The sequence below is a fragment of the Lissotriton vulgaris genome, chromosome 6 (assembly GCF_964263255.1).
Source record: "Lissotriton vulgaris chromosome 6, aLisVul1.2, whole genome shotgun sequence".
Taxonomy (NCBI): Eukaryota; Metazoa; Chordata; class Amphibia; order Caudata; family Salamandridae; genus Lissotriton; species Lissotriton vulgaris.
This window is the reverse complement of record NC_141694.1, coordinates 1,917,960,765-1,917,976,080: the sequence shown is the minus strand read 5'-3', so window position 1 is coordinate 1,917,976,080 and position 15,316 is coordinate 1,917,960,765. Positions and strand designations below refer to the sequence as shown.

Genomic DNA, 15,316 nt, shown 5'->3' with positions numbered 1-15,316 from the left:
TTCACCACCTGTCAACCCCAGCCTGTCCCCTGGAACTCCCCAGCCCTGCCACACACAGAAACCAGACAGCAGATACACATCAGAGCAGAGACGGGCTGAAATGGTTAAGCAGGCAAATACTAACTTTCTAAAAGTAGTATTTGCAAACACAGGATATTAAAATAAACTTTACTAAAAGAAATATTTTATTATTCTGAGTTCAGGCATACTAAACTTGACTTTCTTCCATGCTCTCTGAGTCTGCTGGGATCATAGAGTAATAATTCCACAGCCCATTCTGGCCTATGGAGAGTAGGTAGCCTTACAATAGTGAAAAAATGAAAATGGCTGTAATTCACTATTAGGACATGCCACACACATCAGGGCATGTCCTACCTTATGCTTACAATGCACCCTGCCCTTGGGCTTACCATAAGGGTGACTAATATGAAGTTAAGGGAAGGTTTAGGGACTGGCAAGTAGGTGTACTTACGCAGATAGCATGACAATACCAGACTGCACGCAGGTTCTGCAATGGCAGACCCTAGACACATTTTGCCAGGCCGCTTCTGTGGGTGGCGCAACCAGTGCTGCAAGCCCACCACCTGCATTTGTATTTACAAGCCCGGGCACTCCTGGTGCACTTTACTGGGGACTGACAGTAAACCAAATAAGCCAATCATGGAAATCAATTACACATACACTTTTCATAGGGAGCACTTGCACTGTGGCACTGATTGGCAGTGGCATAGTGCTCTGAGCAGCGGACACCAGCAAAACATATGAGGCACATCAGCAAAAAGAGGAAGGGAGACTCACGCCAAGGTGCCAGGTCTAACAGCGAGCATAGGTTAATTAAGGATGTGTTTGAGACTTACCCTGATTGGGATTGTGCTTAATGTTTCACCCTGGCTTCTACCCCAGTCAACCAGGAACCTAATTCCTAACATCAGCCATCAAGGTACTCCGTTAGCTTTCAGTAGAGTCACAGATAAGATTCAAGACTATTTCTACCATTCACAAGGCCCCCACGATGAAGGTCTCACTGCTAACAAAGGTGGCCTCTCATTGCACTCATAACAGGAACATGCGATCATCTTACTAACATGAACCATCAGAATTTAAAAGCAAACCTGGTGGTGGATCTGTGGGCATTGATTCTGGATTGCCTCAAACCCTAACTTTAAACAAAAAGTCACTTGCATCTGCTGTAGGAAACTCCTGATAAATTGTTCAAAGCATTTTTGCGGTCGGAAATGGCCAATTGTGCTATTTCCGACCTAAAAAATGCTTTTACCATGGTACAATATACAAACTGCGCTTTGCTAACATGTTTCCGAATCACAATTTGTGTTTGCAATTCGATATTTGGAAGGGGCATGTTTAAGTTGTCCTTTCCAAATACTGAATCTGAATAGGATGTATGAATGTTTTGCGGCTTAATTACGGTCGCAAAACATTCATATTTTAAGAGCTCCATGAAGGAGGTGGTAAACCATTTGCAATTCTGAAGCAAGCCCCGTGGGACCCCTTCCCCTTTGAGAATGGAAAACAAATATTTCTTAAGAACTGGCAGTAGTCCCACGGTCTTTTTAGACGCATCCCATTTTTCTTTAGGAAAATCCGGGTGCATTAAAAAAAGCTTGCTTTATTAAAAAGCAATCACAGAAATGGTGGTCTGCTGACCTCAGCAGGCCACCATCTCTGTGATGGCTGTGATTCCTAATGAGTCGCAAACGGGGGCCTGCCTCATTAATATGCATGAGTTAAATCAATTTGCCTTTTGCAATCCACTTGAAATCCGTAAATCAAAATAAATGAGTTTCATAAATTCGGAATACCGTTTTCCTAGTAGCGGTTCAGAGACATTTGCATTTCGGAAATCAGTATTCCTAATGTTTGTACAGCTGGCCCTTAATATTTTAGATTGGTGTTCTGCCAAAGGCAGGTGAGAGCATGGACAGTGAACAAGACACATGGGTTTGGCATTTCTGCAGCATTCAGATCAGACAGACTCTAAATACCCTGAACTGTGCTGGCCGCTCTCAGGAGCTCTCAGCATTGAGATCAGACGGACTCTAAATACCCTGGACTGTGCTGGCCGCTCTCAGGAGCTCTCAGCATTCAGATCAGACGGACTCTTAATACACTGGGCTGTGCTGGCCGCTCTCAGGAGCTCTCAGCATTCAGATCAGACGGACTCTAAATACCCTGGACTGTGCTGGCCGCTCTCAGGAGCTCTCAGCATTTATATCGGATGGACTCTAAATACCCTGGACTGTGCTGGCCGCTCTCAGGAGCTCTCAGCATTGAGATCAGACGGACTCTTAATACCCTGGACTGTGCTGGCCGCTCTCAGGAGCTCTCAGCATTTATATCGGACGGACTCTTAATACCCTGGACTGTGCTGGCCGCTCTCAGGAGCTCTCAGCATTGAGATCAGACGGACTCTTAATACCCTGGACTGTGCTGGCCGCTCTCAGGAGCTCTCAGCATTGAGATCAGACGGACTCTAAATACCCTGGACTGTGCTGGCCGCTCTCAGGAGCACTCAGCATTCAGATCAGACGGACTCTAAATACCCTGGACTGTGCTGGCCACTCTCAGGAGCTCTCAGCATTCAGAGCGGATGGACTCTTAATACCCTGGACTGTGCTGGCCGCTCCCAGCATTCAGAGCGGACGGACTCTAAATACCTTGGACTGTGCTGGCCGCTCTCAGGAGCTCTCAGCATTCAGAGCGGATGGACTCTAAATACCCTGGACTGTGCTGGCCGCTCCCAGTATTCAGATCGGATGGACTCTTAATACCCTGGGCTGTGCTGGCCGCTCTCAGGAGCTCTCAGCATTTAGATCAGATGAACTCTAAATACCCTGGACTGTGCTGGCCGCTCTCAGGAGCTCTCAGCATTGAGATCAGACGGACTCTTAATACCCTGGGCTGTGCTGGCCGCTGTCAGGAGCTCTCAGCATTCAGATCGGACGGACTCTAAATACCCTGGACTGTGCTGGCCGCTCTCAGGAGCTCTCAGCATTCAGATCGGACGGACTCTAAATACCCTGGGCTGTGCTGGCCGCTCTCAGGAGCTCTCAGCATTCAGATCGGATGGACTCTTAATACCCTGGACTGTGCTGGCCGCTCTCAGGAGCTCTCAGCATTTAGATCAGACAGACTCTAAATACCCCGGACTGTGCTGGCCGCTCTCAGGAGCTCTCAGCATTGAGATCAGACGGACTCTAAATACCCTGGACTGTGCTGGCCGCTCCCAGCATTCAGAGCGGACGGACTCTAAATACCCTGGACTGTGCTGGCCGCTCCCAGCATTCAGAGCGGACGGACTCTAAATACCCTGGACTGTGCTGGCCGCTCTCAGGAGCTCTCAGCATTCAGAGCGGACGGACTCTAATTACCCTGGACTGTGCTGGCCGCTCTCAGGAGCTCTCAGCATTCAGAGCGGACAGACTCTTGATACCCTGGGCTGTGCTGGCCGCTCTCAGGAGCTCTCAGCATTCAGATCAGACGGACTCTAAATACCCTGGACTGTGCTTGCCGCTCTCAGGAGCTCGCAGCATTTAGATCGGACGGACTCTTAATACCCTGGGCTGTGCTGGCCGCTCTCAGGAGCTCTCAGCATTCAGAGCGAACGGACTCTAAATACCCCGGACTGTGCTGGCCGCTCTCAGGAGCTCTCAGCATTCAGAGCGGACGGACTCTAAATACCCCGGACTGTGCTGGCCGCTCTCAGGAGCTCTCAGCATACAGATCCGACAGACTCTAAATACCCTGGACTGTGCTGGCCGCTCTCAGGAGCTCGCAGCATTTAGATCGGACGGACTCTTAATACCCTGGGCTGTGCTGGCCGCTCTCAGGAGCTCTCAGAATTTAGATCAGACAGACTCTAAATACCCTGGACTGTGCTGTCCGCTCTCAGGAGCTCTCAGCATTCAGAGCGAACGGACTCTAAATACCCCGGACTGTGCTGGCCGCTCTCAGGAGCTCTCAGCATTCAGAGCGGACGGACTCTAAATACCCCGGACTGTGCTAGCCGCTCTCAGGAGCTCTCAGCATACAGATCCGACAGACTCTAAATACCCTGGGCTGTGCTGGCCGCTCTCAGGAGCTCTCAGCATTTAGATCAGACAGACTCTAAATACCCTGGACTGTGCTGTCCGCTCTCAGGAGCTCTCAGCATTCAGAGCGAACAGACTCTAAATACCCCGGACTGTGCTGGCCGCTCTCAGGAGCTCTCAGCATTCAGAGCGGACAGACTCTTGATACCCTGGGCTGTGCTGGCCGCTCTCAGGAGCTCTCAGCATTCAGATCAGACGGACTCTAAATACCCTGGACTGTGCTTGCCGCTCTCAGGAGCTCGCAGCATTTAGATCGGACGGACTCTTAATACCCTGGGCTGTGCTGGCCGCTCTCAGGAGCTCTCAGCATTTAGATCAGACAGACTCTAAATACCCTGGACTGTGCTGTCCGCTCTCAGGAGCTCTCAGCATTCAGAGCGAACGGACTCTAAATACCCCGGACTGTGCTGGCCGCTCTCAGGAGCTCTCAGCATTCAGAGCAGACGGACTCTAAATACCCCGGACTGTGCTGGCCGCTCTCAGGAGCTCTCAGCATACAGATCCGACAGACTCTAAATACCCTGGACTGTGCTGGCCGCTCTCAGGAGCTCTCAGCATTCAGATCAGACAGACTCTAAATACCCCGGACTGTGCTGGCCACTCTCAGGAGCTCTCAGCATTCAGATCGGACGGACTCTAAATACCCTGGACTGTGCTTGCCGCTCTCAGGAGCTTGCAGCATTTAGATCGGACGGACTCTTAATACCCTGGGCTGTGCTGGCCGCTCTCAGGAGCTCTCAGCACTTAGATCAGACAGACTCTAAATACCCTGGACTGTGCTGTCCGCTCTCAGGAGCTCTCAGCATTCAGAGCGAACGGACTCTAAATACCCCCGACTGTGCTGGCCGCTCTCAGGAGCTCTCAGCATTCAGAGCGGACGGACTCTAAATACCCCGGACTGTGCTGGCCGCTCTCAGGAGCTCTCAGCATACAGATCCGACAGACTCTAAATACCCTGGACTGTGCTGGCCGCTCTCAGGAGCTCTCAGCATTTAGATCAGACAGACTCTAAATACCCCGGACTGTGCTGGCCGCTCTCAGGAGCTCTCAGCATTTAGATCAGACAGACTCTAAATACCCTGGACTGTGCTGGCCGCTCTCAGGAGCTCTCAGCATTTAGATCAGACAGACTCTAAATACCCTGGACTGTGCTGGCCGCTCTCAGGAGCTCTCAGCATTTAGATCAGATAGACTCTAAATACCCTGGACTGTGCTGGCCGCTCTCAGGAGCTCTCAGCATTCAGAGCGGACGGACTCTAAATACCCTGGACTGTGCTGGCCGCTCTCAGGAGCTCTCAGCATTCAGATCGGACGGACTTTAAATACCATGGACTGTGCTGGCCGCTCTCAGGAGCTCTCAGCATTGAGATCAGACGGACTCTAAATACCCTGGACTGTGCTGGCCGCTCTCAGGAGCTCTCAGCATTTATATCGGATGGACTCTAAATACCCTGGACTGTGCTGGCCGCTCTCAGGAGCTCTCAGCATTGAGATCAGACGGACTCTAAATACCCTGGACTGTGCTGGCCGCTCTCAGGAGCTCTCAGCATTCAGATCGGACGGACTCTAAGTACCCTGGACTGTGCTGGCCGCTCTCAGGAGCTCTCAGCATTTAGATCAGACAGACTCCAAATACCCTGGACTGTGCTGGCCGCTCCCAGCATTCAGAGCGGACGGACTCTAAATACCCTGGACTGTGCGGGCCGCTCTCAGGAGCTCTCAGCATTCAGAGCGGACGGACTCTAAATACCCTGGACTGTGCTGGCCGCTCTCAGGAGCTCTCAGCATTCAGAGCGGACGGACTCTAAATACCCTGGACTGTGCTGGCCGCTCCCAGCATTCAGATCGGATGGACTCTTAATACCCTGGGCTGTGCTGGCCGCTCTCAGGAGCTCTCAGCATTTAGATCAGACAGACTCTAAATACCCCGGACTGTGCTGGCCGCTCTCAGGAGCTCTCAGCATTGAGATCGGACGGACTCAAATTACCCTGGACTGTGCTGGCCGCTCTCAGGAGCTCTCAGCATTCAGATCGGACGTACTCTTAATACCCTGGACTGTGCTGGCCGCTCTCAGGAGCTCTCAGCATTCAGATCGGGCGTACTCTTAATACCCTGGACTGTGCTGGCCGCTCTCAGGAGCTCTCAGCATTCAGATCGGACGTACTCTTAATACCCTGGACTGTGTTGGCCGCTCTCAGGAGCTCTCAGCATTTATATCGGACGGACTCCTAATACCCTGGACTGTGCTGGCCGCTCTCAGGAGCTCTCAGCATTTAGATCAGACAGACTCTAAATACCCTTGACTGTGCGGGTCGCTCTTAGGAGCTCTCAGCATTGAGAGCAGACGGACTCTAAATACCCTGGACTGTGCTGGCCGCTCTCAGGAGCTCTCAGCATTCAGATCGGACGGACTCTAAATACCCTGGACTGTGTTGGCCGCTCTCAGGAGCTCTCAGCATTTAGATCAGACAGACTCTAAATACCCTGGACTGTGCTGGCCGCTCCCAGCATTCAGAGCGGACGGACTCTAAATACCCTGGACTGTGCTGGCCGCTCTCAGGAGCTCTCAGCATTCAGATCGGACGGACTCTAAATACCCTGGACTGTGTTGGCCGCTCTCAGGAGCTCTCAGCATTCAGATCGGATGGACTCTAAATACCCTGGACTGAGGCTGGCCGCTCTCAGGAGCTCTCAGCATTGAGATCAGACGGACTCTAAATACCCTGGACTGTGCTGGCGGCTCCCAGCATTCAGAGCGGACGGACTCTAAATACCCTGGACTGTGTTGGCCGCTCTCAGGAGCTCTCAGCATTCAGATTGGATGGACTCTAAATACCCTGGACTGAGGCTGGCCGCTCTCAGGAGCTCTCAGCATTCAGATCGGACGGACTCTAAATACCCTGGACTGTGTTGGCCGCTCTCAGGAGCTCTCAGCATTCAGATCGGATGGACTCTAAATACCCTGAACTGAGGCTGGCCGCTCTCAGGAGCTCTCAGCATTCAGATCGGACGGACTCTAAATACCCTGGACTGTGCTGGCCGCTCTCAGGAGCTCTCAGCATTGAGATCAGACAGACTCTTAATACCCTGGACTGTGCTGGCCGCTCTCAGGAGCTCTCAGCATTCAGATCGGACGTACTCTTAATACCCTGGACTGTGTTGGCCGCTCTCAGGAGCTCTCAGCATTTAGATCGGACGGACTCCTAATACCCTGGACTGTGCTGGCCACTCTCAGCATTTAGATCAGACAGACTCTAAATACCCTTGACTGTGCGGGTCGCTCTTAGGAGCTCTCAGCATTGAGAGCAGACAGACTCTAAATACCCTGGACTGTGCTGGCCGCTCTCAGGAGCTCTCAGCATTCAGATCAGACGGACTCTAAATATCCTGGACTGTGCTGGCCGCTCTCAGGAGCTCTCAGCATTGAGATCAGACGGACTCTAAATACCCTGGACTGTGCTGGCCGCTCTCAGGAGCTCTCAGCATTCAGATCGGATGGACTCTAAATACCCTGGACTGTGCTGGCCGCTCTCAGGAGCTCTCAGCATTTAGATCAGACAGACTCCAAATACCTTGGACTGTGCTGGCCGCTCCCAGCATTCAGAGTGGACGGACTCTAAATACCCTGGACTGTGCTGGCCGCTCTCAGGAGCTCTCAGCATTTAGATCAGACAGACTCTAAATACCCTGGACTGTGCTGGCCGCTCCCAGCATTCAGAGCGGACGGACTCTAAATACCCTGGACTGTGTTGGCCGCTCTCAGGAGCTCTCAGCATTCAGATCGGATGGACTCTTAATACCCTGGGCTGTGCTGGCCGCTCTCAGGAGCTCTCAGCATTGAGATCAGACAGACTCTAAATACCCTGGACTGAGGCTGGCCGCTCTCAGGAGCTCTCAGCATTGAGATCAGACGGACTCTAAATACCCTGGACTGTGCTGGCCGCTCCCAGCATTCAGAGCGGACGGACTCTAAATACCGTGGACTGTGCTGGCCGCTCTCAGGAGCTCTCAGCATTCAGATCGGACGGACTCTAAATACCCTGGACTGTGCTGGCCGCTCCCAGCATTCAGAGCGGACGGACTCTAAATACCCTGGACTGTGTTGGCCGCTCTCAGGAGCTCTCAGCATTCAGATCGGATGGACTCTTAATACCCTGGACTGTGTTGGCCGCTCTCAGGAGCTCTCAGCATTCAGATCGGATGGACTCTTAATACCCTGGACTGTGTGGGCCGCTCTCAGGATCCTGCTTTATTTTGTGACTTCATATTAGCCGGCAGGGGCTAAAGGAGACACATTTTACTCTATAAACACTATACATAAATAAGTTTAGGTTTACACATATTTATGTTTGCGTTTATTTTGAGGGAACTTAGGGGTATAAGGATGTGGGTGTGTGTATAAATTCATTAAAAAAGTAAGGTATATAATATGGAGGTATACACAAGTCTTCCAATCATAAAAAAGCTAACGTTTAGAAACAAAACTGAAATTCACCAGTTATACTTAACTGGCATAAGTTTAACGTGCCCCGCCAGAGGTCTGAGATGTCATCAGTGATGTGATGTGTGTGATCATAAGCAGTGCATCATAGCTGTGCAAGTTATGGTTATGTCAGGTATGTCTAACGGGGGAATTTCAGTGTTCTTTGTTTTTTAAACATGAGTTATTGTTATCATTAGAGGACCTATGTATAATCCCACTCTAACCTTTTCTTTTTTCAGTGAATCTCTAGGGTTTTTGTAATATAAAGTAATATCTTATTATGATACGTCTGCATAAGAGGTTGGTTCTTGTTTTGTGTGTGCAGCCACCTTACCATCAATCCACAGCTCTATTGATTCCGCCCCACACCTTCATAAGTCACTGATCCCTGGTGCACACTGCCATCCCTCCCTTGTTAAGCACTCATCCCTGGTGCACACTGTCATCCCTCCCTTGTTATGCACTCATCCCTGGTGCACACCGACATCCCTCCCTTGTTAAGCACTCGTCCCTGGTGCACACTGTCATCCCTCCCTTGTTAAGCACTCATCCCTGGTGCACACTGTCATCCCTCCCTTGTTATGCACTCATCCCTGGTGCACACCGACATCCCTCCCTTGTTAAGCACTCGTCCCTGGTGCACACCGACATCCCTCCCTTGTTAAGCACTCGTCCCTGGTGCACACTGTCATCCCTCCCTTGTTAAGCACTCATCCCTGGTGCACACTGTCATCCCTCCCTTGTTATGCACTCATCCCTGGTGCACACCGACATCCCTCCCTTGTTAAGCACTCGTCCCTGGTGCACACTGATATCCCTCCCTTGTTATGCACTGATCCCTGGTGCACACTGACATCCCTCTGTGTTATGCACTGATCCCTGGTGCACACTGATATCCCTCCCTTGTTATGCACTGATCCCTGGTGCACACTGACATCCCTCCCTTGTAATGCACTGATCCCTGGTGCACACCGACATCCCTCCCTTGTTATGCACTCATCCCTGGTGCACACCTACATCCCCCCCTTGTTATGCACTCATCCCTGGTGCACACCGACATCCCTCCCTTGTTAAGCACTCATCCCTGGTGCACACCGACATCCCTCCCTTGTTATGCACTCATCCCTGGTGCACACCGACATCCCTCCCTTGTTAAGCACTCGTCCCTGGTGCACACCGACATCCCTCCCTTGTTATGCACTCATCCCTGGTGCACACCGACATCCCTCCCTTGTTATGCACTCATCCCTGGTGCACACCGACATCCCTCCCTTGTTATGCACTCATCCCTGGTGCACACCTACATCCCCCCCTTGTTATGCACTCATCCCTGGTGCACACCGACATCCCTCCCTTGTTAAGCACTCATCCCTGGTGCACACCGACATCCCTCCCTTGTTATGCACTCATCCCTGGTGCACACCAACATCCCTCCCTTGTTAAGCACTCATCCCTGGTGCACACCGACATCCCTCCCTTGTTAAGCACTCATCCCTGGTGCACACCGACATCCCTCCCTTGTTATGCACTCATCCCTGGTGCACACCAACATCCCTCCCTTGTTAAGCACTCATCCCTGGTGCACACCGACATCCCTCCCTTGTTATGCACTCATCCCTGGTGCACACCGACATCCCTCCCTTGTTATGCACTCATCCCTGGTGCACACCTACATCCCCCCTTGTTATGCACTCATCCCTGGTGCACACCGACATCCCTCCCTTGTTAAGCACTCATCCCTGGTGCACACCGACATCCCTCCCTTGTTAAGCACTCATCCCTGGTGCACACCGACATCCCTCCCTTGTTATGCACTCATCCCTGGTGCACACCGACATCCCTCCCTTGTTATGCACTCATCCCTGGTGCACACCGACATCCCTCCCTTGTTATGCACTCATCCCTGGTGCACACCGACATCCCTCCCTTGTTATGCACTCATCCCTGGTGCACACCGACATCCCTCCCTTGTTAAGCACTCATCCCTGGTGCACACCGACATCCCTCCCTTGTTATGCACTCATCCCTGGTGCACACCGACATCCCTCCCTTGTTATGCACTCATCCCTGGTGCACACCGACATCCCTCCCTTGTTATGCACTCATCCCTGGTGCACACCGACATCCCTCCCTTGTTATGCACTCATCCCTGGTGCACACCGACATCCCTCCCTTGTTAAGCACTCATCCCTGGTGCACACCGACATCCCTCCCTTGTTATGCACTCATCCCTGGTGCACACCAACATCCCTCCCTTGTTAAGCACTCATCCCTGGTGCACACCGACATCCCTCCCTTGTTATGCACTCATCCCTGGTGCACACCAACATCCCTCCCTTGTTAAGCACTCATCCCTGGTGCACACCGACATCCCTCCCTTGTTATGCACTCATCCCTGGTGCACACCAACATCCCTCCCTTGTTATGCTCTGATCCCTGGTGCACACCTACATCCCCCCCTTGTTATGCACTCATCCATGGTGCACACCGACATCCCTCCCTTGTTATGCACTCATACCTGGTGCACACCAACATCCCTCCCTTGTTGAGCACTCATCCCTGGTGCACACCGACATCCCTCCCTTGTTATGCATTCACATTACACAATCTCTACGATTACATACCTGTTTGGAATAGAAAATTATTCTTTTCATCTGGACGGAGGCATCGAGTGGATTTCAGAAGAGATGCTGCAGAAGTCTGGAACGACCGGTCATCATTTTGAACGACATGTTGTAGACTGACACAGCTCTTTGCATAAGACTGGAGATGAGCAGAGCTCTGCGCTTTAGGATTGTAGAATATTTCTCGCTCTACTGCAAGACAGAAGGACCAGGAGAGACAGAGTGGGTACAGACTGGAAGAATAAACAGCTGTGAGACTGAGCGAGGAGCAATGAAGCAAAGGTACTCTCCAGCAAGACCAACATAGGTCTCCACTGCTTTCCAGTAATAACAACGAGCACTTAAGAGGCTCTTTCCATCATCAATGTAAACATTTATAAAGTGTGAGAAATGACTGACTCGATTGTTATAACAATACAAGAGAATGACCATGATAATCAGGATCTATATTTAGACTACTAGACACATCACAAACAATGCAGATTGGTCGAGGGAATCCAATGTGCGTCCCTATTCATATCTTGAATTCAACAATTTTGCACCAAGATCTCAGAAAAAGCAGACAACGCCCAACTTCAAGATCCATACCAACCATCTGCTGCATGACTATCAATCCAGCATCAGGTTGTGCTGCAGCGTGGAGGCAACTAACCTACACATCAGACTCATCCTTCTGGTATCCCACAGAGATGACCCCTGCCTCCTGATATTACTGAACCTCTCAGCTGCCTTCAACACTATTGGCCACACACTCCCCATTGACCCTGCTTAGTCTCAAATGGGTATCCATGGAGACTTCCTCCACTGATTCTCAACCTGCCTATCCAACTGACGCATATGTGGCTCACCTGTGGGATACCCAGGTTTTAATTTGAGCTACAAAGATGACTCACACCTGCATTTGAAGGTCACCTCTACAAAAGACATCCAATTCTCAAAATGCTTCTTGTACCCGCATTTCTAGATAATAAGCCCACCATCTCCGGTGGACCTACAACAAGGACGCTATCAGACTGGGGATAAAGAGATGGAAAAATAAAAAAAACATTGCATTTATCTGCCTAGACATCTGGAACATAACAGTCAGATTATTTAGCCAATCCTGAGATCAGTAAGGGGCAATTAAAAATACTTTAAAAAGATAATTAGCAATGGACTTAAATAATGAAAGGAGATGGCCATTATTGCAAATCTATGGTTTAGAAGCACAATTTAGGGTTCAATCAATCAAACAATCAATCAGGGAATTGTGCAGTGTGCTACTCACCCATGAGGGTCTCAATGCGCTGGAGGGGTGAGGGGGCTGCAGCTCCGAGTCAGCCAAAGAGCCAGGTCTTGAGGCTCTTCCAGAAGGTGTGCAGAGTGAGGGAGCATCTGATGTCAATTGGGAGCTCGTTTGAGATCTTTGCCGTGATGTAGGAGAAGGCTCTTCCACCCGCTCTGGCTCTGCAGATGCGCTGGGTTTCAGCGGGGGCGAGGTCGGCGGAGCAGGTGCTCCTCTTTGGTACGTGGAAGGATACTCTTTCATTGAGGTATTGAGGTCCGGTGCTGTGGAAGGATTTGTAGGTGTGAGTGAGTAGCTTTAAGGTAACTCTCTTCTCGAAAGGAAGCCAATGGAGGTCTTGCAGGTGTTTGGTGATGTGTTCATGTTGTGGGATGCCGAGGACGAGTCTGACCGCAGTGTTCTGGATGGTCTGGAGTTTGCAGAGCAGGGATTTGTTGATTCTGGCTTAGAGGGCATTTCCATAGTCCAGTCTGCTTGCTATGAGTGCATGGGCCACGGTCTTTCTGGATTCATGGGGATCCATTTGAAGGTCTTGCGAAGGATGCGGAAGGTGTTGCAGCAGGTGGAGGCGACGGAGTTGATCTGTCGGGTCATGGTGGGTGAGGAGTTGAGTATGAGGCCAAGGATTCAGACATGGTCCGTGGGAGTTGGGGGATGCAAAGGGCAGTGGGCCACCAGATGATGCCCCATGCTGAGGGGGTGGGACCGAGGACGAGGACTTCTCTTCGTATCTGAGTTGAGCTTTAGGCAGCTGCGGCTCATCCATGATGCAATGTCTTTCAATCCTTCCTGGAAACTGAGTCTCCCTTTGTCAGGGAGAAGATGAGCTGGGTGTTGTCGGCGTAGGATACTATGTTGAGTCCGTGCTGTCTGACGGTGAAGGCGAGGGGGGCCATGTAGATGTTGTAGAGCGTAGGGCTGAGCAATGATCTTTGGGGTACTCCACAGTTGATCTCTGTGGGTCGGATAGGAAGGGCGGGAGTCTGATTCTTTGAGATCTGCTGGTAAGGAAGGAGCGGAGCCAGTCGAGGGTGATTCCCTGTATGCCGGCGTCGTGGAGTCTGGGGGTGAAAGTGCGGTGGGAGACAGTGTTGAAGGCCAGAGAAAAATCTAGTAGGATGAGGGCTTTGGTGTGGCCTTGGTCAAGGACAGTGTGGATGTCATCTGTGGCAGCAAGGAGGGCGGTCTCAGTGCTATGGTTGCTGTAGAGTCCAGAATTGGAAGGGTTGAGGATGGCGTTCTCTTTGATTAAGTTTGTTAGCTGGACATTGACGAACCTCTCAGTGACTTTGGCCGCGAAGGGGAGGAGAGAGGTGGGTTGGTAGTTTCGGAGGTCCGTCGGTTCTGCAGAGGGCTTCTTGAGGAGGGACTTGACTTCCACGTATTCCCAGTCGTCGGATTCGAAAGTAGCATTGATGGTGCGTCAAAGCTCGGGTGCTATGGTGGCAGCAGCTCTGTGGAAGATGTGCAGCAGACAGGGATCTGGGGGGCTCCTGGATGAACGATTTATATGATTGTGGTGGTGTCTTCATTGGTGATAAGGGTCCAGGCAGAGATGGTAGGCTGGCTGTTGTTGCTGGAGGGAGGAGTGGTTTTAGTGTCTGGTGTTTGTTAGTTGAAGTTGTCATCGACAAATTAGATTTTCAGATGGAAGTAGGAGCCGAGTTTCTTGCAGTGATCCAGGTAAGGTGTGACGTCAGTAGCTTCGCTGGGGGGTTTGGTGAATTCCTGAATGATGCTGAAGAGTTCCTTTGAGTTGCTGGAATTAGCGAGGATTTTGTTCTGGAGGAAGGTCCTTTTGGTGGATCAGATGAGTTGGTGGTATTCAGTTGTGGTGTTCTTGAATATGGTCCGATCTTCTGCGGTTTTGCTGTTTCTCCATTGCTTCTCGAAACCTCTGCAGGTGTGTCTGGATTCTTGGAGGTCATGGTGAACCAGGTGGCCTTCATGGGGCGCTGTCTGTTGGGGTTGTGGAGGGGGGCGAGCTTGTGTGCACAGTTGGTGATCCATCTGTGTAGTCCTTTGGCTGCAGACTTGGCATTGGTCGAGGTGGCAGGGGGATTGTGGTTGAGAGTGGAGTTGCTGTGCTCCTCTGTGACCTTCCTCCATTTTCTTCACATGGTGAGGTGTAGGTTTGTGAGTGGTGGCTTTGTTGAAAGAGTAGTGTATGCAGTGGTGGTCCATCCAGGGGGGTTGCGTGGTGTGACAGAAGTGGATGTTGTTACCTCCTGCAAAGATGGGGTCGAGGGTATGTCCTGCCTTGTGGATGAGGGTGGTTACAAGCTGTTTCAGCCCAATGTTGGCGAGGTTGTCCAAGAGGACTGAGGAGTTGGGGTTGCTGAGGTTGTCGAGGTGGAAGTTTAGGTCTCCGAGCAGTATGTAGTACATGGAGGCATTGGCGTGGGGTGCAATGAGGTCATTGATGGTTGTGGTGAATATGGTTCGAAGTCTGGGTGTTCTTTAGGCGAGGGTGCCACAAATGGTCATTCTGGGGCTGGTGTGGATCTGAAAATGGTGGTGTTCCATGGGGAATGAAGAGAGTTTCGTGCTGGAGGTGGTGAGTTGGAGGGAGTCCTCGTGCAATTGCGAGTCCTCCTCCTGGGTGGTTGGGGTGGTCCTTCCTCTGGATCTTGTATCTGTTGGGGACGGTGGTAAGGATGTCAGTGCAGAGGTGGGGTTGGTCCAGGTTTCTGTGAAGAAGGCGACATCTGGCAAGAGGGTGTTGAGGAGGTCCCAGATTTCTATTGCATGCCTGTGCAGGGAGCGCACATTGAGCATGATGCACCTCAGGGCTTTGGTGTGCTTGTGACTAGA

The 15,316-nt window shown here is 51.4% G+C and overlaps 1 protein-coding gene across 1 annotated transcript in view; it reads right to left on the bottom strand.

Annotated features, from left to right (window-relative positions):
• Nucleotides 1-15,316, bottom strand: part of LOC147709921 (collagen alpha-1(XII) chain-like) — a 185,858-nt gene that overhangs the window by 108,834 nt on the left and 61,708 nt on the right. The window contains exon 4 of the mRNA XM_086926126.1: nt 11,218-11,409. Within this exon, the coding sequence (XP_086782252.1) occupies nt 11,218-11,409 (192 nt within the window). The remainder of the gene's footprint in view (nt 1-11,217; nt 11,410-15,316) is intronic.